This window comes from Corvus moneduloides, chromosome 21 (assembly GCF_009650955.1).
Source record: "Corvus moneduloides isolate bCorMon1 chromosome 21, bCorMon1.pri, whole genome shotgun sequence".
In the NCBI taxonomy this organism is placed as follows: domain Eukaryota; kingdom Metazoa; phylum Chordata; class Aves; order Passeriformes; family Corvidae; genus Corvus; species Corvus moneduloides.
In genome coordinates, this window is record NC_045496.1 from 8,727,601 (window position 1) to 8,750,547 (window position 22,947).

Here is a 22,947-nt window from a genome sequence, read left to right on the forward strand (position 1 = left end):
GGATCATATGGGGGGCTCATAAGGGGATCATGTTTTGGGGGGTCACTGATAAGGGGATCATGTGTTGGGGGATCACTGATAGGGGATTATGTGTGTTGGGGGGGTCACTGATAAGGGGATCATGTGTTGGGAGGCCACTGCTGAGGGGATGGTGTTGGGGGCTCAGGTAGGAAGAGATGGATCTTTCTCACCATTCCTGGTGACAGAAACAACGGGAGAGGGAGCAGAGTCATCCTGCCCCCCTGGGAAGAGCCAAATGCAAGTTCCTGCTGCTCCAGGGCTCGGCCTCTTGCTGCCACCTTTGCTGGTACGAGGTTGTGTGAGGGATGATGGTTGGTGGCAGGAGGGTTTGGACACAAACGAGTCCCAGGCTGTCCCTGGGTTCTGTCTGACCCCTGGGGCAGCTCCTCCACGCCGAGCTGGAGGGCAGGAGGTCTCCAAGGTGAGCAGCTCTCTGGCATGTTTTATGAGAGCCCTGTGTCCACTCATTCATCCAGGACAGGGAATTAGAGCTCTCTCCTCCGCCCCACAGCTTCTCCACCCTGGTGTGTGGGGACAGCTTTATTTTGGTGTTTTCCAGCCCCCTCTGGTCACCTGCCCCTGACCCAGCTGTGGTGGCTGTGGAGCACCGTGGTCTGGATGAACTGGCAGAGACAGGGAACGCTGCTGTGCTCCACGTGTCCCCCTGCCCCGGCCCGAGGGAGCCGGCCCGTGACCAGGAGCCGGACGTAGCATCCACTGAAGATCACCAGGAGCTGCTGGGCCATCGCCTGGAAGGAGCAAGAGAGAGGTCAGAGCAGGGCATCCCTGTGGGCAGGGCAGAGGAGACATCAAACACCATTTTCTCCCTGCTTCAAGGACTGTCCAGCTCTGCCAGGAGCAGGACAGCAGCCAATGGCACGGATAACTGTCCCAGATCCCCTTCTGGCCAGCAGTGCTGTCCCCACAGGGGGGTGACACCGAGTGACCGCTGGCCCGCGGGTGGCCCTGGGGACCTGCCCGCTCTGTCCCTGCCTGTAGACAGCCAGAGAGCCTCAATCTGCAGGGATGTCACCTGCACTGAATTCACTCAGCAACAGTGACAGGAAAGCTGCAAAATAAATCAAAATCATCCCTTTGGTAGCTCCATGCTGAGCGGGAATCAGGACACATTTGTTGCTCAGCGTGGCACAAGTCTTTGAAGGCACTTTCCATGGAGGAGACAAAGGCTGGGCACATCCAGGGCTCAGCCCCAGCCTGGGCAGGGGCATCAGGGCCCTGGGTAGAGGTTTTCTACCAAACAGGACCTTGGGACCAGCAAGGAAAAGCCCAATCCATTAATTCCTCAAGGATGAAGCCCCAGCTGCTCAGACTGCTCGGCAGTGCCAGGGCTGGAGAAGTGTGTGTGGACTTCCAGGTACTTCTGCCAGAGAAAAAGGTGTCCCCTGTGGCTGGGATGAGTTTTGGAGCTGAGATACCTCGGGGGGGTGATTTGGTGCCTCTGTCGGGGATATTTGCCCTCACCTCGGGTGGGCCCTCGGGGATGAGGCGCAGGAGCTCATTGCAGGTCACAGGATCTTTGTTCAGGGTCCCCCCGCTGGATAAAAGAGGGGACTCTTCACATGGAGCCTCCACCTCCCTCTCCAGCTCAGGCTGAACCACCACATCCATGACCACACAGAGCTGGTCCAGGCTGTGCCTCAGGCCTGCCTGGAAGAGAAGGAGATTTTGGGGCTCTCCAAAGGCAGGCAGCACTGGTGTGCTGAGGAGAGCCTTTACAGGGCACCAATTCCTCCTGCATGGATTTAACTCCCGGGATTTCCCATCCCAGGCAGCAGTGGTGCCCTGAGCACTGAGTTTAAAAGGCACAATTTCCTCCTGCACATTTTTCACTCCTGGGATTTCCCATCCCACGAATCGTGCCTGGCACTTGGAGCTGGGTGTCCATCCCATGGCCTGGCTGCCCTCAGCTGCCTCTTGTGCCAGTGACTGCTCCCAGCACCACGGTCACAGCCTGGCATGGAGAATCTTGTCTTTAAAAACGGAGCTCTCTCACCCCCTGTGTGAATCAGGGCATTGCAGTCCATCCCTGAGCTGCAGCTTTCAGGGAGATGAGCAGCCTGGAGATTTTTGGAGGGCTCTCACCTCTCATCCCACAAAGGCAGTTCACTGGGTATTTATATGCCCACAGTATATTTTCTGAATATATATTCTGAGTATATAACATTTTCTGAAGGCCAAGAGGACAGAATTTTTATAGAATTAACTCAATCCAGCACTTCCTGCCCCTCCAGGCTATCCCACTTATTCCAGGAGGACAGCTCAAGGTGTCAGCTGTTCCAAGGTGTGCCACGTGCTTCTAAAATTTGCCTTTCATTCCTGATGACTTTCCATCATTAAAGCTGTGCAGTTAATTATCCAGACACCCACATTCCACGGGGTCTGGATGAATTCCTGCTGGGCTGGGCATGGACAGGTGCACTTTATTCACCTCCCAGTCTGCCCAGCTCCCAGGGCACAGTGGGAGAACCTCACCAGGGCACCCAAACACTCATTTATCCTTTCCCACCTCCATCCCAGCAAATCCAGGGCTTAGGGAAGGCCCTGCCTGTGTCCCCAGGCTGTCCCCACTGTCCTTTACCTGTGTTCCCTGCAGCTGAGTGATGTGGGCTGCCAGGGCCTGGAGGCAGCGCTCGGGGCTGAAGTGCACGAACCACAGCTGGAAGGGGCAGGTCAAGGAAGGAATCTCTCCATGCTTCCCTCTCCCAGCCCTGGGGACGGTGGGATGGGCCTTGCAGGGAGCAGAGCTGAGGCAGGTGGTGCCCATGGGGTGCTCAGGGCAGCCAGGACCCAAATTACAGGTTTGGAGCCAGGAGGGTCTGGGGGAAGGGAAGGGAAGGGAAGGGAAGGGAAGGGAAGGGAAGGGAAGGGAAGGGAAGGGAAGGGAAGGGACGGGAAGGGAAGGGAAGGGAAGGGAAGGGAAGGGAAGGGAAGGGAAGGGAAGGGAAGGGAAGGGAAGGGAAGGGAAGGGAAGGGAAGGGAAGGGAAGGGAAGGGAAGGGAAGGGAAGGGAAGGGAAGGGAAGGGAAGGGAAGGGAAGGGAAGGGAAGGGAAGGGAAGGGAAGGGAAGGGAAGGGAAGGGAAGGGAAGGGAAGGGAAGGGAAGGGAAGGGAAGGGAAGGGAAGGGAAGGGAAGGGAAGGGAAGGGAAGGGAAGGGAAGGGAAGGGAAGGGAAGGGAAGGGAAGGGAAGGGAAGGGAAGGGAAGGGAAGGGAAGGGAAGGGAAGGGAAGGGAAGGGAAGGGAAGGGAAGGGAAGGGAAGGGAAGGGAAGGGAAGGGAAGGGAAGGGAAGGGAAGGGAAGGGAAGGGAAGGGAAGGGAAGGGAAGGGAAGGGAAGGGAAGGGAAGGGAAGGGAAGGGAAGGGAAGGGAAGGGAAGGGAAGGCCCAGAGAGCAGCCAGTCCCTCTCCCTCACCCCCTGCAGCCTGGGATAACCCTGGCTCACTGCCCATCACTCATCTCAGTGGCCCTCCACCTAAATAAACTGTGGGGCACAGTGACTTAGCTGCCCTAAACCCCTTCCTGCTTTCCCTTTATTTCTAGGGATTCACTCCATTTATTTTTTACAAAATTGCTCATGCTTGGTGCTGCTCTGAGGACAGAGAGTTTTCCAAGAGCAACGTTTGTTGGGGATGTGAGTCCTGCCAGCTGCAAGGTGGCCAGAGCTCTGTCCTTGTGCACCTGCTGCACCTGCCAGCAGCACAGGGATCAGGGAAATGTGAAATCCAGAGGGTTAGAACGGATCTGACATCGGAGCAGACAGAGCAATTGTAAATCCCTGGCTTATTTGCTGCTCTCAGGCAGTTTTGGGACAGGTAGGCAAAGGTGAAGGTTCCTTGGATTAGTCCTCTAATGGACTCTGCTGGCCTGAATAAATGTGGAATTCAGGTTTATAAACGTGGAATTCAGGTTTATAAACATGGAATTCAGGTTTATAGGGGTTTCCTCCTCATCCTGAATGACTTTGCCCTCCTGCAGTGCTCCCTGTCCCTTTCCCTGCTTCACCCTGGCTTCCCTCTCCATTTGAATTTCAAGCCCCTCTCTGTGTTTCTCTCACCTTCCTTTAACACCTTCACGGAGTCTTAAAACTCTCTTCATTCCCTTAAATCCCTGTCTAGTCCAGAAAAATCATCTCTGAAAAGCAGCAGACGAGCCCAGGGATGGGGATTTTGGTTTTCTCCACATTCGAGTTTTTGGGGGACTGTTTGCTTTTTCTCCCTCTTGGTTCTTTTGGGGTTTGGTTTTTTTTTTTTGCCATAGGAACTTTGCCATCACTCTGCCTGTAGGCAGAATCACCAGCGTCACAGGAGTATAACATATTTTTAGGAATAATTGTCTGCCCTAAGGAATCCCATTTCAATCCTTTAGACTCATTATTTCCAGTCACCTCTGGGCATATCTCAATGCCCACTTGCAGGAGAAATAAAAACTTCCCAGTTCCTTGTGCCATCCCATAGGAGACAAACCAGATCCTAGGAATCCCAGCCTCTGGATCACAACAGCAAGAAATACCTGCAGAGCAGGAGGGATCTGACCAATTCCCAGCAGAAAGGATACTTGTAGGATGTTGTGTGGCCCATCCAGGACACCTGTAATGCCCAGGATTACGCTGTGCTTGATAAAGATTTCATTGACAGCTGCCAGCCTCACGTCTGTGTTCACGTTCAGCTGTTAAGAGAATGCGAGGGAAAATAACCCAATCCACAGCAAAAGTCTACAAACTGCAGCTGGATAATCCCAAATACTGCAGCTCTGAGAGGAAAAGGCTGGAATTGATTTCCAGGGTCCTGTTCTCCCTTCCATACCCCGGCAATCTCCTTTCCCAAACCTCTGCAAACCCCCACATTTGCCTGGTTTCCCTCTTGGAAGAATCATTTGCTCCAAATCCCCCTCTGGATTTTGAATCGAGATTTTCCAATATTATTCTTCAGCCAAATAAATGGTGCCAGTAATGCCAGGAGCAGCAGGGAATGCAAGGAGGAATCATCAGGAGCAGGGCAGGAGCCAGAGCTGCTGTGGGAGCACAAACCCCACTCTGCAAGGGTTGGTCTGTGGAGTGACCTCATTGTGGCCTCTCAGGGCTTAAAGGGGCTCCAGGAGAGCTGGAGAGGGACTTGGGATGAGGGGTGGCGGGACAGGACACAGGGAATGGCTTCCCACTGCCAGAGGGCAGGGATGGATGGGATATTGGGAAGGAATTGTTCCCTGGGAGGGTGGGGAGGGGCTGGGGTGGAATTCCCAGAGCAGCTGTGGCTGCCCCTGGATCCCTGGCAGTGCCCAAGGCCAGGCTGAACATTGGGGCTTGGAGCAGCCTGGGACAATGGGAGGTGTCCCTGCCCGTGGCAGGGGGTGGGATGATATAAACTTTGAGGTCCCTTCCAACCCAAACCATTCCATGATTCTGTGATTCCATAAATCCTGCAACTGCACACTCCATCCTGCTGGAGAATCTAAAATAAATTGGCTTTTCCTGTTCATATCTGCATGTAGCCAGTGGGGTTTCCTTAACGAGGAAAATTCAGTGCACAGTAAATGAAATTCACTCCAGAAGGCTCCAACACCCACCCCAGGACGGAGCAGGCACAGAATGGGATGAGCTTTAAGGTCCCTTCCACCCCAAACCAGTCTGGGATTCTCTGATTCCCTGATTTCCAGCAGCAGGAGGTCTGAGCCAGCCTGAGCAGCTCCAACACTTCCATGTCAAGCATTCCATCCCCTCCCTTGGCTGCAGAACATCCCTTGCCTTCCCTGAGTGCTCTAAAAATGTTGCTTCCTCTCTGGATCATGTCATTGTTTGCCTGCAACTAGGGAATGACCCAGCAGGAGGAATCCTGCTCCCCTCTCTCCACGTCCCCACACCAGCAGCCTCCCCTCACCTTCCTCTGGTGGTGATCAATGACCAGGATCACCAGTACAGTGACAGCCAGGGCCACCAGGGTCACCAGCACGCTGGCCCCCCAGTAGCGTCCCAGGGGACTCAGCTGGAGCGTGGAGTAAAGGTTTGTCCAGAGACAGATGTAGAAAACCTGGGAAAAAATAGAGAGGCTGGTGAGAGTCACAAAGCCATGAAAGTGAGAAAAGTCATGGGAAGAAGAAAACAACAGTCCCTTCTCCCTCATAAATTAAGTCCCACGAGATTTTTCAGAGGGTGAGAAAGGACAGAAGCTCTTTCCAATAATAAATAGAGGAAAGAAAGGACTGGAAGGACTGAGGGAGCCCTAGTTTATTTTAAAAAAATCACCACTCACCAAAGACAAAGAGTGAATTATTAATGATGATTCAGCCCTAGGAAGGATTTCAGCGGAGTTCTTCCACTGAGATAAGAAATGCACTCACTGAGGCATATTGATAATAATTCTCAGAGTCCCTGGATTTAGAAGTTCCTATTTAAAGGTGGTGCAGAGACCACTCCTTTGCAAGACTGACACAGGGCTCAAGGGCTGTGTTAAAGTCAGGGAAAACTGGATTCCCTCCCTTCCCAGAGCATGGATTTGGGCAGGAGATTGCCTAGGAGCAGGTGGGGGACATGTAGGGCACAGCATCATCTCATAAGGACACAACTCAGGTGCACCAAACAGGCACCAAACCCCTCACAGCACTGAGCACCAATTCCCACAGTATCAGTGAAAGGAGATTTTTATAATGGCTATCCAAAACTAAAAAAGGAATTAAAACAGGGATTTGGGTTGGATCACACCCTCAGCACACTGCAAAGCACCAGCCTCACAGCAGATGCTCATGGTTGGGTCTCTGGGGGAGTTTCTTTCACCAGAAGAAGACAAACAAGACCAAAAGTTGACTGATTTGCTGGTCTAAATGAGCATCAGGACTAGAACACCTTCAGATCTTTAAAATCAAGTTACAAACCAGGTCTGGTTTAGGTAGTGCCAGCTCAGCATGTGCTGGTCACCGACAGCCTGCTCTGCTGGGACTGCCAGCAAGGGGGTGGAGAGAGGGCCTTGCCCTCCATCCACAGGAATTCTGTGAGCTGGGATTGCCAAGGGAACCCACCAGGAATGTGTCAGAACCAGGATTTGCTCCCCAGCCAAACCCCGCTCCCCCGGTGGGCACGAGAACCCCGGTGCCAGGCCGGGCAGCCCGCGGTGCCCTCACCACAGCCATGGCAATCTGGAAGGCCCTGGAGCTGTAGAACAGGTACCGCCTCACTTCGGGCCTCAGGACACCCTCCTGGAGCAGCCTTCTCCACGGATCCGCCGGCACCTGCCCGGGAGCAAACACAAAACCAGAGCCACCCTCCAGTTTGGGCTCCAGTTCCCAGCAGAACCAGACCGGGCAAACCTCGTGGGGCACTGCAACCCGAATCTGTGTCCCAGAGCTCCCTCCCACAGGGAGCACCTCCAATCCCACCCACAGAGCTGCCACAGAGCCAAAACTTGTGTTCCTGTCTCAGGTGCAGGGAGTAAAATCTGCCTGGGAAAGTCACAAGGGGAAAAAAAAAAGCCTTTTTGTGACAAAGGACATGACAAGACATTGTCCCAGGGATGCTCCACCCTATCAGAGTGAATTTCAAGCAAAATTCACTCCAAACTATCTTCAAAGGGTTTCTTCACTGAGGTTTAAGCCGAGTTCATCCCAGCTGACTTCCAGCCCACTGGGAATAGACTTAAGTTGGACTGAAACAAGCGACAGCAATGTGCCTTGGTGGCCAAGAAGGCCAACAGCATCCTGGCCTGTATTAGGAATTGTGGGGCCAGCAGGAGCAGGGAGGTCATTCTTCCCCTGGTGAGGCCACATCTTGAGTGCTGTGTCCAGTTCTGGGCCCCTCAGTTCAGGAAGGACATTGAGATGCTTGAGTGTGTCCAGAGGAGGGCAACAAGGCTGGTGAGGGGCTTGGAACACAAGCCCTGTGAGGAACAACTGAGGGAGCTGGGGCTGTTTAGCCTGGAGAAAAGGAGACTCAGGGGTGACCTTATCACTCTCTACAACTTCCTGAAAGGAGGCTGCAGACAGGGTTGGTCTCTTCCACCAGGCAGCAACTGACAGAACAAGAGGACACTGTCTCAAACTGCATCAAGGAAGGTATAGGTTGGATATTAGGGAAAAGGTTTTCACGGGAAGAATAATAAAGCACTGGAATGGTCTGCCCAGGGAGGTGGTAGAGTCACCATCTCTGGATGTGTTTAAAAACAGACTGGATGTGGCACTTGGTGCCATAGCCTAGTTGAGCTGTTAGGGCATGGGTTGGACTCGATGATCTTGGAGGTCTCTTCCAACCTCGTTATTCTGTGATTCTGTGACTCTCAAACCAAAAAAAAACCCAAAGCCATTTGCTGCATTTGTGGGTGTAAATGCAAATGATGCAAATCCAGCTGGAATTACCTCGCAGGGGAGCTCACCTGGACGCCGAGGGACTGCAGCTTCTCGGCACAAAGGTCCATGTCGAAGGAGGAGCTGGGGCAGGTGTTGTCCATGCTGAGCACCAGCAGCACCCGGCCTTGGGGGGGTTCTGCAAGAGCCCAAAGGAGCTGTGAGCACAGGACTGGGGGGGTTTTATCCCACAGCCAAGGAGCACCTGGCAAAGGGGAGGCTGAGAGTACAAAGCACCCTGGTGTGTTTTAAACAGCTCCAGAATCCCTTCCTTGGACATTGCTAAGGAGCTCTGGAAGCAGCCTGAGACCCCACCTGTAAGGAAACAAACTGCAGAGAGGGAGGAAACTCCAAAAACATCCCAGGAGGGAGCAGCCAGAGATAACAGGAGATAACACCATGCTCTGTTCTGCAGCACAACCATGTCCTGCCCCAACAACCCCTGCCTGGGAGGACAACAGGCTCAGGCTGCTGGGTGATGCCAAGGCTCATTTCCCTCTTAGAGACCCCCCCCCATTGCCCACCCACCACAAAAACCAACTTCAGCGATTAATTAAAGAGCTTTCCAGAAATCCCATTGCTTGGGAATGTGGCAGGGCTGCCCTGGAGCACCCACAGATCCTCCAGCAGCATTCCTGGAGCGTAGCTCTGCTCAAGGCTCCTCCAGTGTCAGCTTGGGCCAGGATCAAAGATGCATCCTAGAGACTCACTCATGTTAGGAGCCTGAAAAGTGTGAGGACAGCCTGTCCTAGATTTGAGGAGCAGCACAGGAGAGCTGTGATCTCCAGGCAGCCCATCTGGCATCACCTAGAGCTTACACAAGCTGTGCTACAGCGAGAGGAAGAGTTTGGGTCGAAAGAAGTGGCTGGTTCAGCTGAGATCCTGCTTTGCTGAAAGGTTTCACCCAAATTTCCTTCCCCTTTGCAGCTCCAAGGTCAGCCAGGTGTCCCTGGGCTGCTCCTGGAGACACTTTGGGCAAAAAGGGGCCCTGCTGGAGAGTGCAGGGGGATGTGAGTGAACAGCCATCCATGGCTCTGCCTTCTGCCAGGCTGCTCCAAGCCCTGTCCAGCCTGGCCTTGGGCACTGCCAGGGATCCAGGGGCACCCACAGCTGCTCTGGGCACCCTGTGCCAGGGCCTGCCCACCCTCCCAGGGAACAATTCCTTCCCAATATCCCATCTATCCCTGCCCTCTGGCAGTTTGAAACTATTTTCCCTTGTGCTGTCACTCCAGACCCTTGGAAATTGTCTCTCTCCATCTTTCCTGCCAGCTCCTTCAGGCCCTGCAAGGCCACAGTGAGGTCACCCCAAAGCTTCTCCTCTCCAGGCTGAACAATCCCAGCTCTCCCAGCCTTTCCTCCCAGCAGAGCTGCTCCATCCCTCTGATCCCCCTGGAGCCTCCTCTGGCCTCTCTCCAGCAGCTCCAGGTCCTTCCTGTGCTGGGCCCCGGGGCTGGGGCAGCTCTGCAGGTGGGGTCTCACCTGAGCACAGGGGCACAATCCCCCTCCCCTGCTGCCTCAGCACAGGTCAAGTTTCCCGAAGATTTCCCGACTTCAAAGGCCAAGAGGAGAGGACTTGCAGGGGGCTGCATTTCAGTTGGTCAATTCACTCATTCCTGCACATCAGGCATTCCAAAAAAAACCCCAAAGCATCTCCATCCCCTTCCCAAATTGCTGAAACATCCACAATGTTTGGGTACTTTGGCAAGTGAGATGCTGTTAAAGAGCGTCTTTGATAAAATCTGTCAGTGGTTATTTTAGGGACACTGAGCTCAGATCTGCCTCTCCCCTTATCAACACGCTGCTCCCTTACCTGTCACCCACTGCAGGGCTCCTTCCTTGAAATCACTCTTGCAGTAGGGGAGGGAGGATCCATTTTTCTCAGTTCCACCAGTTTGGCTTTTCTGGGCCATGCTGGAGGTGCCTCTCCTTGAAGGATTCTGTGTTGTCTGGCCAGAAATTCAGCTTTGATGTCTCTAATTCAGCATTTCTCTCTCTTCCTGCTGGGAAGCAACAACCAGCCCCACAGCACCAGAGTGGGGAGCAGATTGTGAAACCCTCACTCGCACTCCCACTGCTGCCTTCCTTGGGATCCTGCTTTCCATGAGCCACGAGGCATTTTCAAGCCCTGAAAAGCGAAGAAGAAAATCCCAAATCTTGCAGAGATGAAGGATAACAGCAGTGACTGTGCTCCTTGGGGATGTCAGCACCTGGTGTTGGCCAGTGTGAGCTCAGTACACACAGACTCACTTTTTATATTTGGTTTTTGTTGAGAGCTGGAAAAGTCACCCCTAAATATTCCTTAAATTGTCCTGACATCCCTCAGCATTCCCATTTTGTAAGCAATTAGCAAGGAACAGGCAGGACTTCTCCTTGCCAAGCCTCTTTGCCATCACCTTCAGAAGAACCTGGAGCTGGTGTAAATGTCCCTCCCTGGAAGTGCCACTCCTGCTCAGTGACACAGGGACAAATCCTCACCACAGGAAGGGAGAAGTGCAGATAAGGAAGAAAAATGCATCTGCTGAAGGCAGAGTCAAGCAGGAGCTCCCACCCAGCAGCAGTGAAGCCCTTGAGGGTCTCTGCTTTCCTTTCCCCTCTCCTCTCTTTTCCTTTCCCCTCTCCTCTCTTTTCCTTTCCCCTCTCCTCAGGGAAGTTCTCACAGCAGGCACCCTGCCCAAGGTTTCCCAGGTGTTTCTTTCCCTGCTGACAAAGCTCTCTAACCTCCTGCCAGCACCTGTGGGCGGCTGTTAAATGCTTGGAGGACTCTGGAGTTTACTTTTCAATCACCTTCCACTCCAGCTCTCCAAAACCACCATTTACTTTTTAACCTCTGCTCAAACCAGGAGCCTCTCGCTGTCTCCTGGTGGGAGGATCCCTCACGGATCTCACCCACTCTCCCTCCAAAGAGGATTGGGGTTTTTTCTGACCTTTTTTTCTGTTTTTTTCTAACCTTTTTTCTGGTTTCTTTCTGACAGTTGCTGCAGTTTCCCCCTCACACAAAGCCAGGACAGTCCCTGGTTGAAGAATGTCCAAAAGGAAATGGAGGCAAGACAAACAACACAAGACAGTCTTCTGATCACAGAGAAAAAAAAACATAAAAGGGATAAAAGCTCCCACTTAAAGGATCAAAGCACAGAGGGTGAGCAGTGAGTGTGGGCACACAGGATGGGCACAGCACCTGCTCCTCACCTGCACAGCTGAGGAGAGATTCCCCTGGGCACAGCTCTGCCATGAGGATCATGGGCAGCCACGTGTCACAGGGCACATCCCAGCACCAAAAGGTGCATTCAGACTGAATTTTCTCCCTCTTTTCCATCAAACACAAGGGAGTGTAAAATCAAGACAGAAAAGCCCACAGAAGACAGAAGCAAAGAGTGAAAAACCAGAGGAGACTGAAGAAAAAACTAATTAGAAACTGAAGAAAAACCTGCTTAAAACCAACCACCCTGTTGCTGCTGCTGGCACATCCGTTTGGAGATGAATCAAGGCTCTCTGGCTCACAGGATGGGAATTTGGGGTCGCTGGAGGACAGTCCCCAGGAGGTGACAGCGAAGGTGCAGCAGGCCAGGGCAGCTCAGCCATCCCCAGGAGGGAAAGCCTTCCCCCAATGCTGGGAGCTCCTCAGCCGAAGCAGCTTTGCTTTTACCTCTTAGAGCAGCACAGTTTGGCTCTGTTGCCTTTTCCTGAAGTGCCCATTTTGGGGTTTGGATCCCCCCAAACCTTCCTCTGCTGCCTCCTGAGCTACCTCGAGGAGCAGCCTCTCCTCTCCTGCACTCCTGGGCTCCGTGTCTCTCCACATCTCTTATTCTTTATGCAATGCCAACATCCCTCTGGTGAATTCGCTTCCTTCTTTTTTGGACACCTCCAAGCCCTCACCAAACAGCAGAGAACACCCAGCAGGTCCTTCTGCCTCATTCCCAGAGCAGCCAGCAGAGCCTTACCTGGTCCAGCTCACTCCTGGCGCCGGGAATGCAGCTCAGCTCCCTCCTCCTGCTGCTGCCTGTCCTGTATGTGCCACTGTCCCACTCTGCACTGCACGGGTACCACACTGTGCCACCACCAAGCAGGAAGGTCCCAGCCTGTGCTGGAGAAGGTCCCTGTGTCCCCTGCGCCTCCTGGAACCAGGGATTAAGCGGGCCTGTGCCCCTGCCTCCCTCTCCTCACCCTCAGCTGCAAGCACCGACTTGCAAAATCTCCCCGGTGCATGTGACTCTTGCCCTGGGCTGGGTTCAGAAATGTGGTTTTAACCCTCTGTAGTTCCTCAAAAGTGTTCCCGCACCGAAGGCACAGCCACAAGGGGAGATTCTCCCCGCTCCCCAGGAGTTCCCTCACCTTCGGCAGGGCGGGGGTCCGGAGCGGGAGCCTGAGGAGTGCGAAGGGCTGAAGAGCGGCACAGACACGACGCTTCCCCCTCCTCCTCCTCCTCCTCCTCCTCTTCTTGGATCAGCCAGTCAGGATTCAGGAACTACAGATCCCACAGTTGCACCCCCTCTGTTCCTGGGAGTGTTTCCGTCAAAGCCAAACACCCAAGACAAGGCTGGGGACATCAGAGGAGGCGAAGGAAGATCTCAAGGCTGACAAGAGGTCGCTCTCTCTTTATCAGGTCATGGAAAGCACACAGGAACAGGGATAACAGGCAGGGCAGGAGTTGGAGCCCTCCTCACAACAGGAGGCTGTGCTGATGTGGAGCAAGTTTCCCCTCCAGCAGCTCCAGAAGAAAAGCAGGAGGCTCAGGCACAGATGGATCCTCCAGAGCGGCTGCACATGCTGGAGCTGTTTACCTGACAACGCTGAGAGACACCATGAAAACAGAACTCCTTAGCCTGGGAATGGTGGTGTCCGAGCTCCCCAAAAGCTGCAGGATCCGTGGAGGGTTGGAACAAAGCAAATCCAGTGGTGAATGGTTGAAAAAAAAAAAAAAAAAAAACAAAAAAGGAGCTCCTTGCAGTGCCCGTGTGCATTTCCTGGAGCAAAGGCCGCTCTCCTCCCGGAGGGCTGGGTTCTGCAGCCCTGCCTGCTCCAGGCATTGCAGAGCTGTGGGTTCATCCCCTCACGTGGCTCCACAGGCAACGGGAACAGCTCCAAAGCCACTCACCCTCATGGGATCTTGTTACACTGGGAACAGGCAACACCATCCAGGTACCAGGAAAAATGCCATAAATCTGTCACCAGCTCAGGGCCCAGCTCCAATCCCCACCCAAGACAGGGCCGTGGGAAGCTTTGGGTTCTTTTGCAAAGGCTGCTCATCAAAAGTTTTGGTTTTGTTTGCTCCTCACCCACACAGAGATGCTGACAGGGAACATGAGAAGCCAAGAGCACTGGCAGCTGTCCACGGGGAAACACCCCAGGCAAATCCGTGTGGGACAATACACTTCAAAGAATGTGGATAATGAGCTGCAGCACATCCCCTGCACTCCTCTTGTTTGGCAAGACATGCAAGGTCTTGGCATCAACACCCCCAGCAGAAAACTCCTGCTCATTTGAGAGAAGTGTTGGGATCACCAGAGGCTGGAATCCCAGGATGGTCTGGGTTGGAAGGGCCTTAAAGGCCAGCTCATTCCACCCTCCGGCAAGCAGGAAACATCCCACCAGCCCAGGCTGCTCCAAGCCCTGTCCAGCCTGGCCTCACCCTCCCCTTTACCGCATTTTCTGCCTCTGGGGGAGTTCCCCCCATCCCGTTTTCCCAAATTCCTGCAGTGCTGTGCAGCTGGTTATGGATTGCTTGGAGTTGATGTATTTGATTTCACCTTTCTCAGTTTCTCTTCCCTGCAGGGAGTCGCAGGCTATTGGTTTCAGATCATTTCTCCCACTTATCAAGATCATTTGGAATTGTGATTCAGTGCTCTGTACAGTTTGTATCTCTTCCCAGCTTGGTGCCCTGGACTTATATTGTACTCCCTGTTCCACCTGCTGCATTAATGAATATATTACAGGGAACCTGATTCCAGGGAAAAGAAAAAAGTCTGCTGTTTGAAGACAGAAGAAGTTTGAGGACTGTCCCAGGCTGACAGCGCCCACCAACTCCTCCTGGCCTCAGGAATAACCTCACCCTCCATCACGTCCTTAATGTCATTTCTGAGGTCACTCTTCAGTCCCTATTTGAAGTCTCACTGCTTTAAATAATCAGACATACACTTTTAGTCTGCTTTTGCCTATTCTGACCATGTTCTCTCTATATTTACTCCATGCTTTGATAAACTGAGCTCTTTTGCAGGATTTGGAATCCACAGCCCTGTGATTCCAGCTTTTTTGGCCACAGTCTGCATATGGTTGCAGTTTCTCCCCACGTCAGCCTTGTTTGGACTGTGCACACTGCAGCCAATGCCGACACATCTCATTTTCTTTTGATGAAACTGCATTTTCAGGGGAGAACTGTGCCATTTTCTCCTTTTTTTTTTCCCTAGTGAGCCTTAATTAGGAGAACAAAGTTGTTGAAAGCCTTATCTTGCCCTTCTCCTCCCTTCCTGCACACAAAGTCCTTTTGCTCTGCGTTGTTGGATTCTTTTGTCAGCAAAGCTGACAGATTGACAGTCATTAAATATAAAAATTTATTTCACACTACCCATAAATTACAAGTTTCAAATGAAGAATGACAGTTGCTTAAGGCACGAAGTGTGGCTCTTATCTTTTTTTTTCCTACTTCTGCCTTTTTCCTATGAAGACTTAAAGTATTATTCTTTTTACTATGGTAATGCAAAAAACTCTTTTCTTGAATCTCAAATTAAAAGAGGGAAAGCTCACTGTGTGCCTGGGATAATGATTCAGCTATTGATCCAGAAGATGCTTTATTAGATTATTTTGAGGCAGACGAATGTAATTTAATACCAATTTATTTTCTATTCCTATGCCGGCCCAAGATACAATCTCTTCTGCATGAAATTAGCACTTTCTCCTTTCAACCTCAAAGAAAGATTACACAGTGCTCCTTCCTTGGATTAGTTTGGGAAAACTTTTTCAGCAGAACATTGATCTGGAGGGTTCTTGATAGTATTTTCTGTTAAGACTTTAAAGCCAAAACCTCAGCTGGGATCAGCAGGTTCTTGGCTTGTCTCTCCCATTATGCATTAATGCAAGAACTAGTGAAGAGAGATAAAGGGGAAAGAGATTCCAGATGAGGAAAGCAGAGGGAAAGAGGGAAAACAGAGCAGGTTTAATGCAGGCAGAGAGAAAGGAGAGGAGCTGCACTATTTTTACACAGTCAGCTGTCACCTACAGGGGACACTGCAGGGTGGTCCTGCCCCACAACAGCAGGACAGCACCCGGGATACCCCATCCTGCTGCTCACACCTCCCAGGAGCTGCCCCAGGGGCCAGAAACTGCTGCATTTTCTGTAGGGTTACCAAATTCTGTCTGCTCCGGGGTCAGCTGGGCTCCAGGGTGGGAGAAAACAGCAGGAACCCAAAGCTGGGGATGGTAGGAAAGGGATAGAGAGACTGCCAGCAGCTCACTGGGCTGTATCTGGCATTAAAATAGCTCCAGATTTAATAAAGATCATCAGGAAATGTGTAGTGAACTCACAAAAGCAGAAGAATGAGGAATTTAAGGTTGCCAAATGGGGACTTGCCCCCTGGAAGACCCTGAACAACTCCCTGATGCTGCCATCCAGCACAACCAGCCTGGCAGCTCGAGGCAGAGACGGGAAGGAGCAGGAAAATGTAGGGTCCTCTCCCTGTTTCTGAAACTGCCCAAATCCAGCTGTCAGAGGAGTTCCTGCTAAAGCACGGCCAGCCAGAATTGCTGCCCTCCTCATGAGAGCTCTCTGGACTCCAGATCTGGCCTTAGAGGTGATTTCCCTCCCTTATTTCACAGGATCGCAAGATCACAGAATATCCGGAGCTGGAAGGGACCACCAGGATCATCCAGTGCAGCCCCTGTCCCTGCACAGACCCCCCAACAGCCCCACCCTGGGCATCCCTGGCAGCGCTGTCCAAACGCTCCTGGAGCTCTGGCAGCCTCGGGGCCGTGCCCATTCCCTGGGGAGCCTGGGCAGTGCCCAGCACCCTCTGGGGGAAGAACCTTTCCCTGCTCTCAGCCTGAGCCTGCCCTGGCCCAGCTCCAGCCGCTCCCTGGGTGCTGTCCCTGGCCCAGGAGCAGAGATCGGAGCTGCCCCTCGGGAGGAGCTGCAGCCCCCGGGGAGCTCTGCCCTCAGTCTGCTCCAGCTGAACAATCCCAGTGCCCTCAGCTGCTCCTCACGGGCCCCTCCAGACCCTTCCCCATCCCCGTGTCCCTCCTTTGGACACTTTCTCCCATTGTAGTGTCCAAACTGCCCCCAGGAGCAGGAGCCAGGTGGAATTTCCAGGGATGGGAGCCCAAATCAAGGGAATCACAGTGGTGTGTGTGCCCAAAGCAGCTTCTGCTCTTTCTGTGGTACACGAGCAGGCTGTAGCTCAGTCCTGAGGGATTGTCACAGACTCCCAGACTTGCTTAGGTTGGAAGAGACCTTAAAGTTCACCCAGTTCCACCCCCTGTCATGGGCAGGGACACCTCCCACTATCCCAGGCTGCTCCAGCCTGGCCTTGGACGCTGCCAGGGATCCAGGGGCAGCCACAGCTGCTCTGGACAGAGGAGCAGCAGGAAGAATTCAGATACAGATTTGTTCTAACAGCTGGTGTGGGCTTCACTCCTACTCCTCAAACTTGCTGCAAAATGCCCCAAAAATCAGATTTCAGGGGCAGGAAGCAGCATGTCCCACTCCATCCCCATGTCAGGACTGTTCCCTGGCACAGCCTGGCTTAGGCACACAGGGCTCCCTTTCCCAGACCATCACAGGGCAAGATGAAAGAATCTCAACTGGAAATAAAATCTCTGCACTGCACTGCACAAAGCCAGCCTTCCTGGAGAGCAGTAAATGGAAGTCCTTCAGTGCAAAGTTGGAGTCATTCTCAACAGTTAAGTTTCGGGGAAGTATTAACAGAAAATTATTATTCTTGCAAGACATTGCCACTTCTGCATGTTCTAAAGGGAGCTTCTTCACAGCACATTTGCCAAGGAGAAATAATCAGAAAGGATTTTTTCTTCCCCTTTTTCTCCTGCCTGTTCTAAAGAAGGATAAAAGTCCTCATTAACCACGGGAAACTTATGAACCAATATGAGTAAGTGGAGCACACACTTCATTTTTTTCTGGACAGAGGCTCAGTCTGTCACTGATAAGAGAGGGAATGAAATTGCTAATTACAGCCTGCAGCAAGGAGGGCTTTGAGGAGTGTCCTGCTGGAGCCTGAGCACCTGCTCTCAACAGGGAGAGATGTCTCATCTCCAAAGGACAGAGAGGAATTAGCATGGCTGCAACCTTTTATGAGGCCATAACACCTCTCCACATTACAGCACACGGATTAAAACTGCCTTGATCCTGTTCTGCTTGTACCCACCTGGCTTCTCCCCCAGCCTGGCACATTTGACTTTGCAAGCAGCTTTTGTTTCAATTTTATAACCCGTTTAATAGCTTGAATTCCTGAAGAGATCTTTTCAGGAGTACAGTGATAAAATATGGCAAGAGGAGACCCCGCAGCTGTCTGCTCCTGCCTGCAGGATTCACATCCACCTCCATCCTGCTTTTTCCCCTCCCCATCACAACTCCAGAGGCCCAAGAGGCTTTGCAGTGCCTCACTGAGGGGCTGGGGAAGTCAAGATGTTCTGAGGAACAGCATCCATGAGACTCCTTGCGAAGATGCCAAACTGCACAACTCCTGGGCCAGATCAGGGACACGCTGAGGTCCCTTTTCCACAAAAAGCCTGGAACTGAACTCAACAAAAAAGCAAAGCTGCATTTAATGTTCTGCTGGTGAGAGGAAGAAACCACTGAAACATGAAACCCCATGATGTATTTGTGTGTATTTTCGATTAAAGAGCTAGAAAGATTGATGCAGACAACTCCAAAACTCTTCTTTCCCACTGTTCCCAGGCAGGGGATGCTGCAGGATTCAGGATGACCTTGGTATAAACACACAGTGACCAGCACTGGACCCAAGGAAGGGTAATTACTGTGCAGCACCTGGCTATCAAACTATTCCAATGAACTGGCACCATTTTATTTCCCCTAATGGTCACAAGAACATTTGTTCCTGAAGGTTTTCAGAATGATCTGGCAGGTGAAGCATCAGACTGGAGCCAAGAGGAGGAGCTCTGTAATGGGTTTTAACTTACCTGCTGTGACCTTCAGATATTGGCTGTCTCTCTTAAACTTTCTTTTATCAATACTTGATGGTCACTCTGCAGAGTCCGGACTCCCAAGGTGCCCAGTGAGACCTGCCAGCACTCCCAGAACAGGTCAGCAGGAAGAACCAGACTGAGCAGAGGCTTTGGAGTGAAGTGTTTTTACTTTCAGGTGTCATAGTGCCAGGCTTGTACCTCAAGCTAACAGCAGAATATACAGAGGATTCAATACAGAGAAACTCAAGCACCTGAAAATGATCAGCCAGGACTTGCACAGCCAGGGAATTCTTCTTACAGGGTTTAAACCCTGTGCAGAGGTTTAACAACACACTGGAAAATGCAGTTTGGTCAACAAGAATACAGGTACACAGGTTTAACAATTACTGACACAGGCCAGCAGCTCTCTCCCTTCTCTATTTCACAGAGGGAAGCCTCTCACTGAAAACTATCACCATAAAAAGGGAGCATTCCTGTGCCAGCTGGACTATCTATTTAATAACTTAGCACAGATCTGAGACATGGCCACTTCATGTTTGAATAAGCTCTGAATCCATGTCAAAAGAGAAACTAAGAGAACTCCAAGAGCTCACTGAAATAATTTAACACATGTACAAGGAGGACAGGTAAGGTATGGCTAAGGGCTGTACATTCCACCTGAAGCTCAGACTTTACTCCCAGCACTCCCAGGACATTCCTCCCTCCTCCCAGCACTACCCATTGATGCGGTAATTCACATGGATCTCGGGTTTGATGTCACACACCAGTGACAGCAGCTGGGACATCACCACCTCCCGGTTCTTCTGGAAGTTCTGCTGGATTACGCTCATCTTTTCCTGAGTCTCCTTCTCAACTTCAGTGGTGCAGCTGCCATGGGAGCCAAGGGCCTACAAACAGCAAAGGAAAGAGGAATTACCATGCCAAGCTCTGTATTTTGTTATTTTGGACCATCTCAGCCATTAATCTTTGTTGAGGGAAGATTAATGTTAATGTTTATGTCAAAGAGACAAAAGTACTGCTGGATTTTTTCCTCAGATTTCACCCTAAACTTGTCCAAGTATTTCATCCTCAGCCCCTGCCTTTTATCCTCTTTTATAGAATCATCAAATGCTTTGGGTTGGAAGGGACCTTAAAGATCATCTTGTTCCAACTCCCTGCCATTTATTCATGATCCACCAGTTTAGACCATGAGTTTCTAAGGAGTGCCCAAAACAAAGGTGCTGCTGTACAGACAACTGGAACCCCATGGCACAACTGTACTAGAGAGTGCAAGAAAAGTAACACCCAGGAGTCAGTTTAAGCGCAATTCCCATCATCCCATTCCTTCTACCCTTGGAGAATCTTTCTAAAAATCTTCCTTCAGCCCTCCCTTTTGGTGCGCAGGGACAAGGCAAGTGGCCTCTGCCACGTCAGCACCATGGAAACGAGCCTGTGACAGGATGAATGAGCCTGGTCTCTTTTGGACACTGCTACACACAGCACAGTTTGGGGAGGCTGTCACCCCTCAGGGCACCCAGGAGCTTATTAAGCTGTTTCCCTGCTTGTTGAGATGCAGCACACCGTGTCCTGAGCCACTTCCACGGGTTTTTCTGGGACACGTGGCTGTGCCTCACAGGAAGGCACTTGGGGAAGTGCTCCTGCTGTAACTCACTCCACCCTGAGGGTGCTGCCAGAGCAAGGAACCCCCAGCACAAGGCAAAGGGGCTGGAAATAAGTGAACGATGGAGGAAACCAACCGCTGCCTCCTTGGCCTTGAACTCCTTCTCCCGCTGCAGGCGGTACTGCTCGATCTCTGCCTGGGCTTCCTCCTTGGCCTGCTTCAGCCTCCGGTTCTTCCCTGCTCCCCAAGGACAAACCAAGGGAAAGAAAGAAGAGAAAGCACTGAGAGCTTGTTTTTCTGATGCCCAGCCATCACCACAGTGTTTGCTCCTTCTGCAGGAGGGATCGGCCAAGCCCCCTCCCAGAGTTCGCTGATCTCTGGAGGACCCCAGCAAACCACGGCCAAGGCCACCAAGCCTTGAGCTTCCAGCACTGAGCAGTGGAGAGCATCTCGGAGCATGTGGATGCATCAGGCAGCATTCAAGTCTGGCTTTAGTCACAGAATGAATCCCAGACTGATTTGGGTTGAAGGAACCTTAAAGATCATCCAGTGCTACCCCTGCCATGGGCAGGGACACCTCCCACTGTCCCAGGCTGCTCCAAGCCCCAATGTCCAGCCTGGCCTTGGGCACTGCCAGGGATCCAGGGGCAGCCCCAGCTGCTCTGGGCACCCTGTGCCAGGGCCTGCCCACCCTCCCAGGGAACAATTCCTTCCCAATATCCCATCTAACCCTGCCCTCTGGCAGTTTCCATATAAGAAGTCCCTCTCCCTCCTTTTCAAAAGCCTCTTTAAGTCACTGGAAGGGGCTCTGAGATCTCCCTGGAACCTGTTCTTCTCCAGGTGAACACCCCCAGCTCTCCCAGCCTGGTTCCACAGCAGAGGGGCTCCAGCCCTCAGAGCATCTCCATGGCCTCCTCTGGACTCTCTCCAGGTCCTTCCTGTGCTGAGCCCCAGGGCTGGGGCAGCTCTGCAGGTGGGGTCTCACCTGAGCAGGGCAGAGGAGCAGAATCCCTCTCCCCTGCTGCCCACGCTGGGGCTCAGCCCAGGATGTGTTTGGCCCTCAGGGCTGCAAATGCACTGCAGGCTCATGTCCAGCCCCTCGTCCACCAGAACCCCCAAGTTCTTCTCTGCAGGGCTTCTCACAGCAAGTTCTTTTCCCAGTCTGTACCCACTTTTGGGATTGTCCCAACCCACGTGAGTGTGCAGCTTCTGAGAGATCCCAAAAAGAGCCCACAAGAAAGAGCATTAAATCTTAATGTTGCCAGACCAACTGTGAAACCAAATGCAGAGCTGGCCACTGCCTCAACTTCCTCTCCTGGACTTCCCTCCACATTCTCCCCTCCAAGATTATCATCACTGCTCCAAAACTCTGCGTCTTGCAACATTGTCAGGGGGTTGAACCGCAAGCCAAAGCAAATATAAAAATACAAATATAGATATATGTATTTGTTTGAAGCAGAAAAGGTTTGCAAAGCTGGGGGTCTTTGCAACCAGAATTTCTCTTGCTTAACAGGAAAAGCTACCTTAGATCCATAAGGAACAGCTCTGTAATCACCGATGTGGAAACACGCTGTTTTCATCAGGAAAAAAGCGGCAGAAGGTAGGAAGGGCAGAGAGAAGTACAGCCGTGGCCCAAGCGAAGGCCGGGTTCTGGCGGTGGTGTCCTACAGAGAGCCCGGAGCTCCTGAGCCCTGCGCTGGGCTCTGGCAGGAGGCTCCCGGTGCGGCTGCGACCCCTCACACCGCACTCAGCCTTCGGGGGGAGCCTCCAGCGCTGCTCTCCCGAAGGCCCCACCGAGCCCCGAGCACCCCCGGGGCAGGGCTGGGGGATCCCCGCTGCCCCACCGCCCTCAGCGCCGGGCCGCAAGGCCTGAGGCGGCCGCGCCGGGATAGGCCAGACCGGGCTGGGCCGGGCTCCCCCGCCACCACACCCCCCGCGGCGGGGCCTGGCGGAGCCGGGCCGTGCCCTACTCACTCTTGCGGGCTTCGGCCACCTTCTCCGCGGCGCGTTTCTCGGCCTGCAGCAGCTGCTGGATGCCCTGCGACTGGCTCGCCATGACGCCCGCTCCGTCGGGCCGGGCCGCGGCAGCGTCACTGCGTCAGGCGGGCCACGCCCACACCGCGCAGGCCACGCCCCGGGCCCGCCCCTCGCGCTGATAGCCCCGCCCACACAGGCTTAGCCCCGCCCACATCCCCGCCCCCGCGCTGATAGCCCCGCCCACACGGGCTTAGCCCCGCCCACAGCCCCACCCACGCGTGCTAAGCCCCGCCCCTGCCCCGCCCCCTCGCCTGGGAAGGCCCCGCCCCCACCGCCCCTGGCCCCGCCCCCGCGGTTTGTGAGGGGAGCCCCCCCCCCAGTCCCGCTCCCACCGCCCCGTCCCCCCTGCCCGAGCCCTTTCTGTACCCCCTGCCACAAAACCCACTTAAAAACCCTGAGGAAGGCGCTGATGGGGTTTATTTTTGTTTCTTTCGTGGTTTGTAATCGCTGGAACGGCGGCAGCCCCCGGCTGAACAGTGACATGAGCGCCCGGGATGCTTCGGTCCCTCCCGGGCTGTGGCGTCTCCTCCCCACTGCCGGCATGCGGGGTGGCACCCCCAGCACGGAGCCACCGATGCTCGGAGGACTTTACAGTCATCCTGGACCACCTTTTCCAGGGGCTCCCAGGAGAGCCCAGTGTCCCCCGAACGCCCCCACGCTTCACCCCATCCCACCCCACGCTCACCCATCACATCCCAGGGCCCATTTAAAGCCCTGAGCGCAGCTCCCCCAGCACTTTTGGAGCATAAATTACAATTATTGTCAAATAATATCACTCTGATGAAGCCTCAGAGCCAGGACA

The 22,947-nt window shown here is 53.1% G+C and overlaps 2 protein-coding genes and 1 long non-coding RNA gene across 6 annotated transcripts; 1 reads left to right on the plus strand and 2 right to left on the minus strand.

Moving 5' to 3' along the window:
- The first annotated feature begins 216 nt into the window (after positions 1–216).
- LOC116454346 lies at positions 217–4,673 on the plus strand. The gene is made up of 3 exons (XR_004244073.1): positions 217–307; positions 581–2,840; positions 3,578–4,673. It is a non-coding gene; the product is annotated as an uncharacterized LOC116454346 (long non-coding RNA).
- On the minus strand, positions 507–15,076 carry TMEM268 (transmembrane protein 268). 4 transcript variants are annotated; one of them, XM_032130842.1, is made up of 9 exons: positions 12,692–15,076; positions 10,173–10,487; positions 8,392–8,501; positions 7,046–7,255; positions 5,911–6,060; positions 4,592–4,702; positions 2,621–2,698; positions 1,504–1,689; positions 507–770 (listed from the first exon to the last, which is right to left on the minus strand). In XM_032130842.1, exons 2-9 carry the CDS (start codon positions 10,270–10,272, stop codon positions 591–593), a joined length of 1,125 nt encoding a protein of 374 aa, XP_031986733.1. In that variant the 5' UTR covers positions 10,273–10,487; positions 12,692–15,076; the 3' UTR covers positions 507–590. The 4 variants fall into 4 exon arrangements, with proteins under 4 accessions (XP_031986733.1, XP_031986735.1, XP_031986736.1 ...); XM_032130844.1 differs by having other exon boundaries at positions 7,142–7,255; positions 12,692–15,067; XM_032130845.1 differs by having other exon boundaries at positions 7,148–7,255; positions 12,692–15,063.
- Positions 15,077–18,656: 3,580 nt separating this feature from the next.
- Positions 18,657–22,238, minus strand: ATP6V1G1 (ATPase H+ transporting V1 subunit G1). The gene is made up of 3 exons (XM_032131021.1): positions 22,083–22,238; positions 20,245–20,345; positions 18,657–19,395 (listed from the first exon to the last, which is right to left on the minus strand). The coding sequence occupies exons 1-3, from the start codon at positions 22,162–22,164 to the stop codon at positions 19,222–19,224; spliced, it is 357 nt and encodes a 118-aa protein (XP_031986912.1). The 5' UTR covers positions 22,165–22,238; the 3' UTR covers positions 18,657–19,221.
- Between the last annotated feature and the right edge of the window lie 709 nt (positions 22,239–22,947).

Bases quoted from the DNA above. Each gene is read 5' to 3' on its own strand.
- TMEM268 (XM_032130842.1), bottom strand. From the start codon at position 10,272: ATGGCCCAGAAAAGCCAAACTGGTGGAACTGAGAAAAATGGATCCTCC. The intron at 1,690-2,620 runs GTAAAGGACAGT...CTTCTCTTCCAG, and splicing joins CTCAGCTGCAGGGAACACAG to GCAGGCCTGAGGCACAGCCT. The intron at 771-1,503 runs GTGAGGGCAAAT...TGCTCCTTCCAG, and splicing joins TCCCCGAGGGCCCACCCGAG to GCGATGGCCCAGCAGCTCCT.
- ATP6V1G1 (XM_032131021.1), bottom strand. From the start codon at position 22,164: ATGGCGAGCCAGTCGCAGGGCATCCAGCAGCTGCTGCAGGCCGAGAAA. The intron at 20,346-22,082 runs GTGAGTAGGGCA...CTTGGGGAGCAG, and splicing joins GGTGGCCGAAGCCCGCAAGA to GGAAGAACCGGAGGCTGAAG. The intron at 19,396-20,244 runs GTTGGTTTCCTC...TGCTGTTTGTAG, and splicing joins TCAAGGCCAAGGAGGCAGCG to GCCCTTGGCTCCCATGGCAG.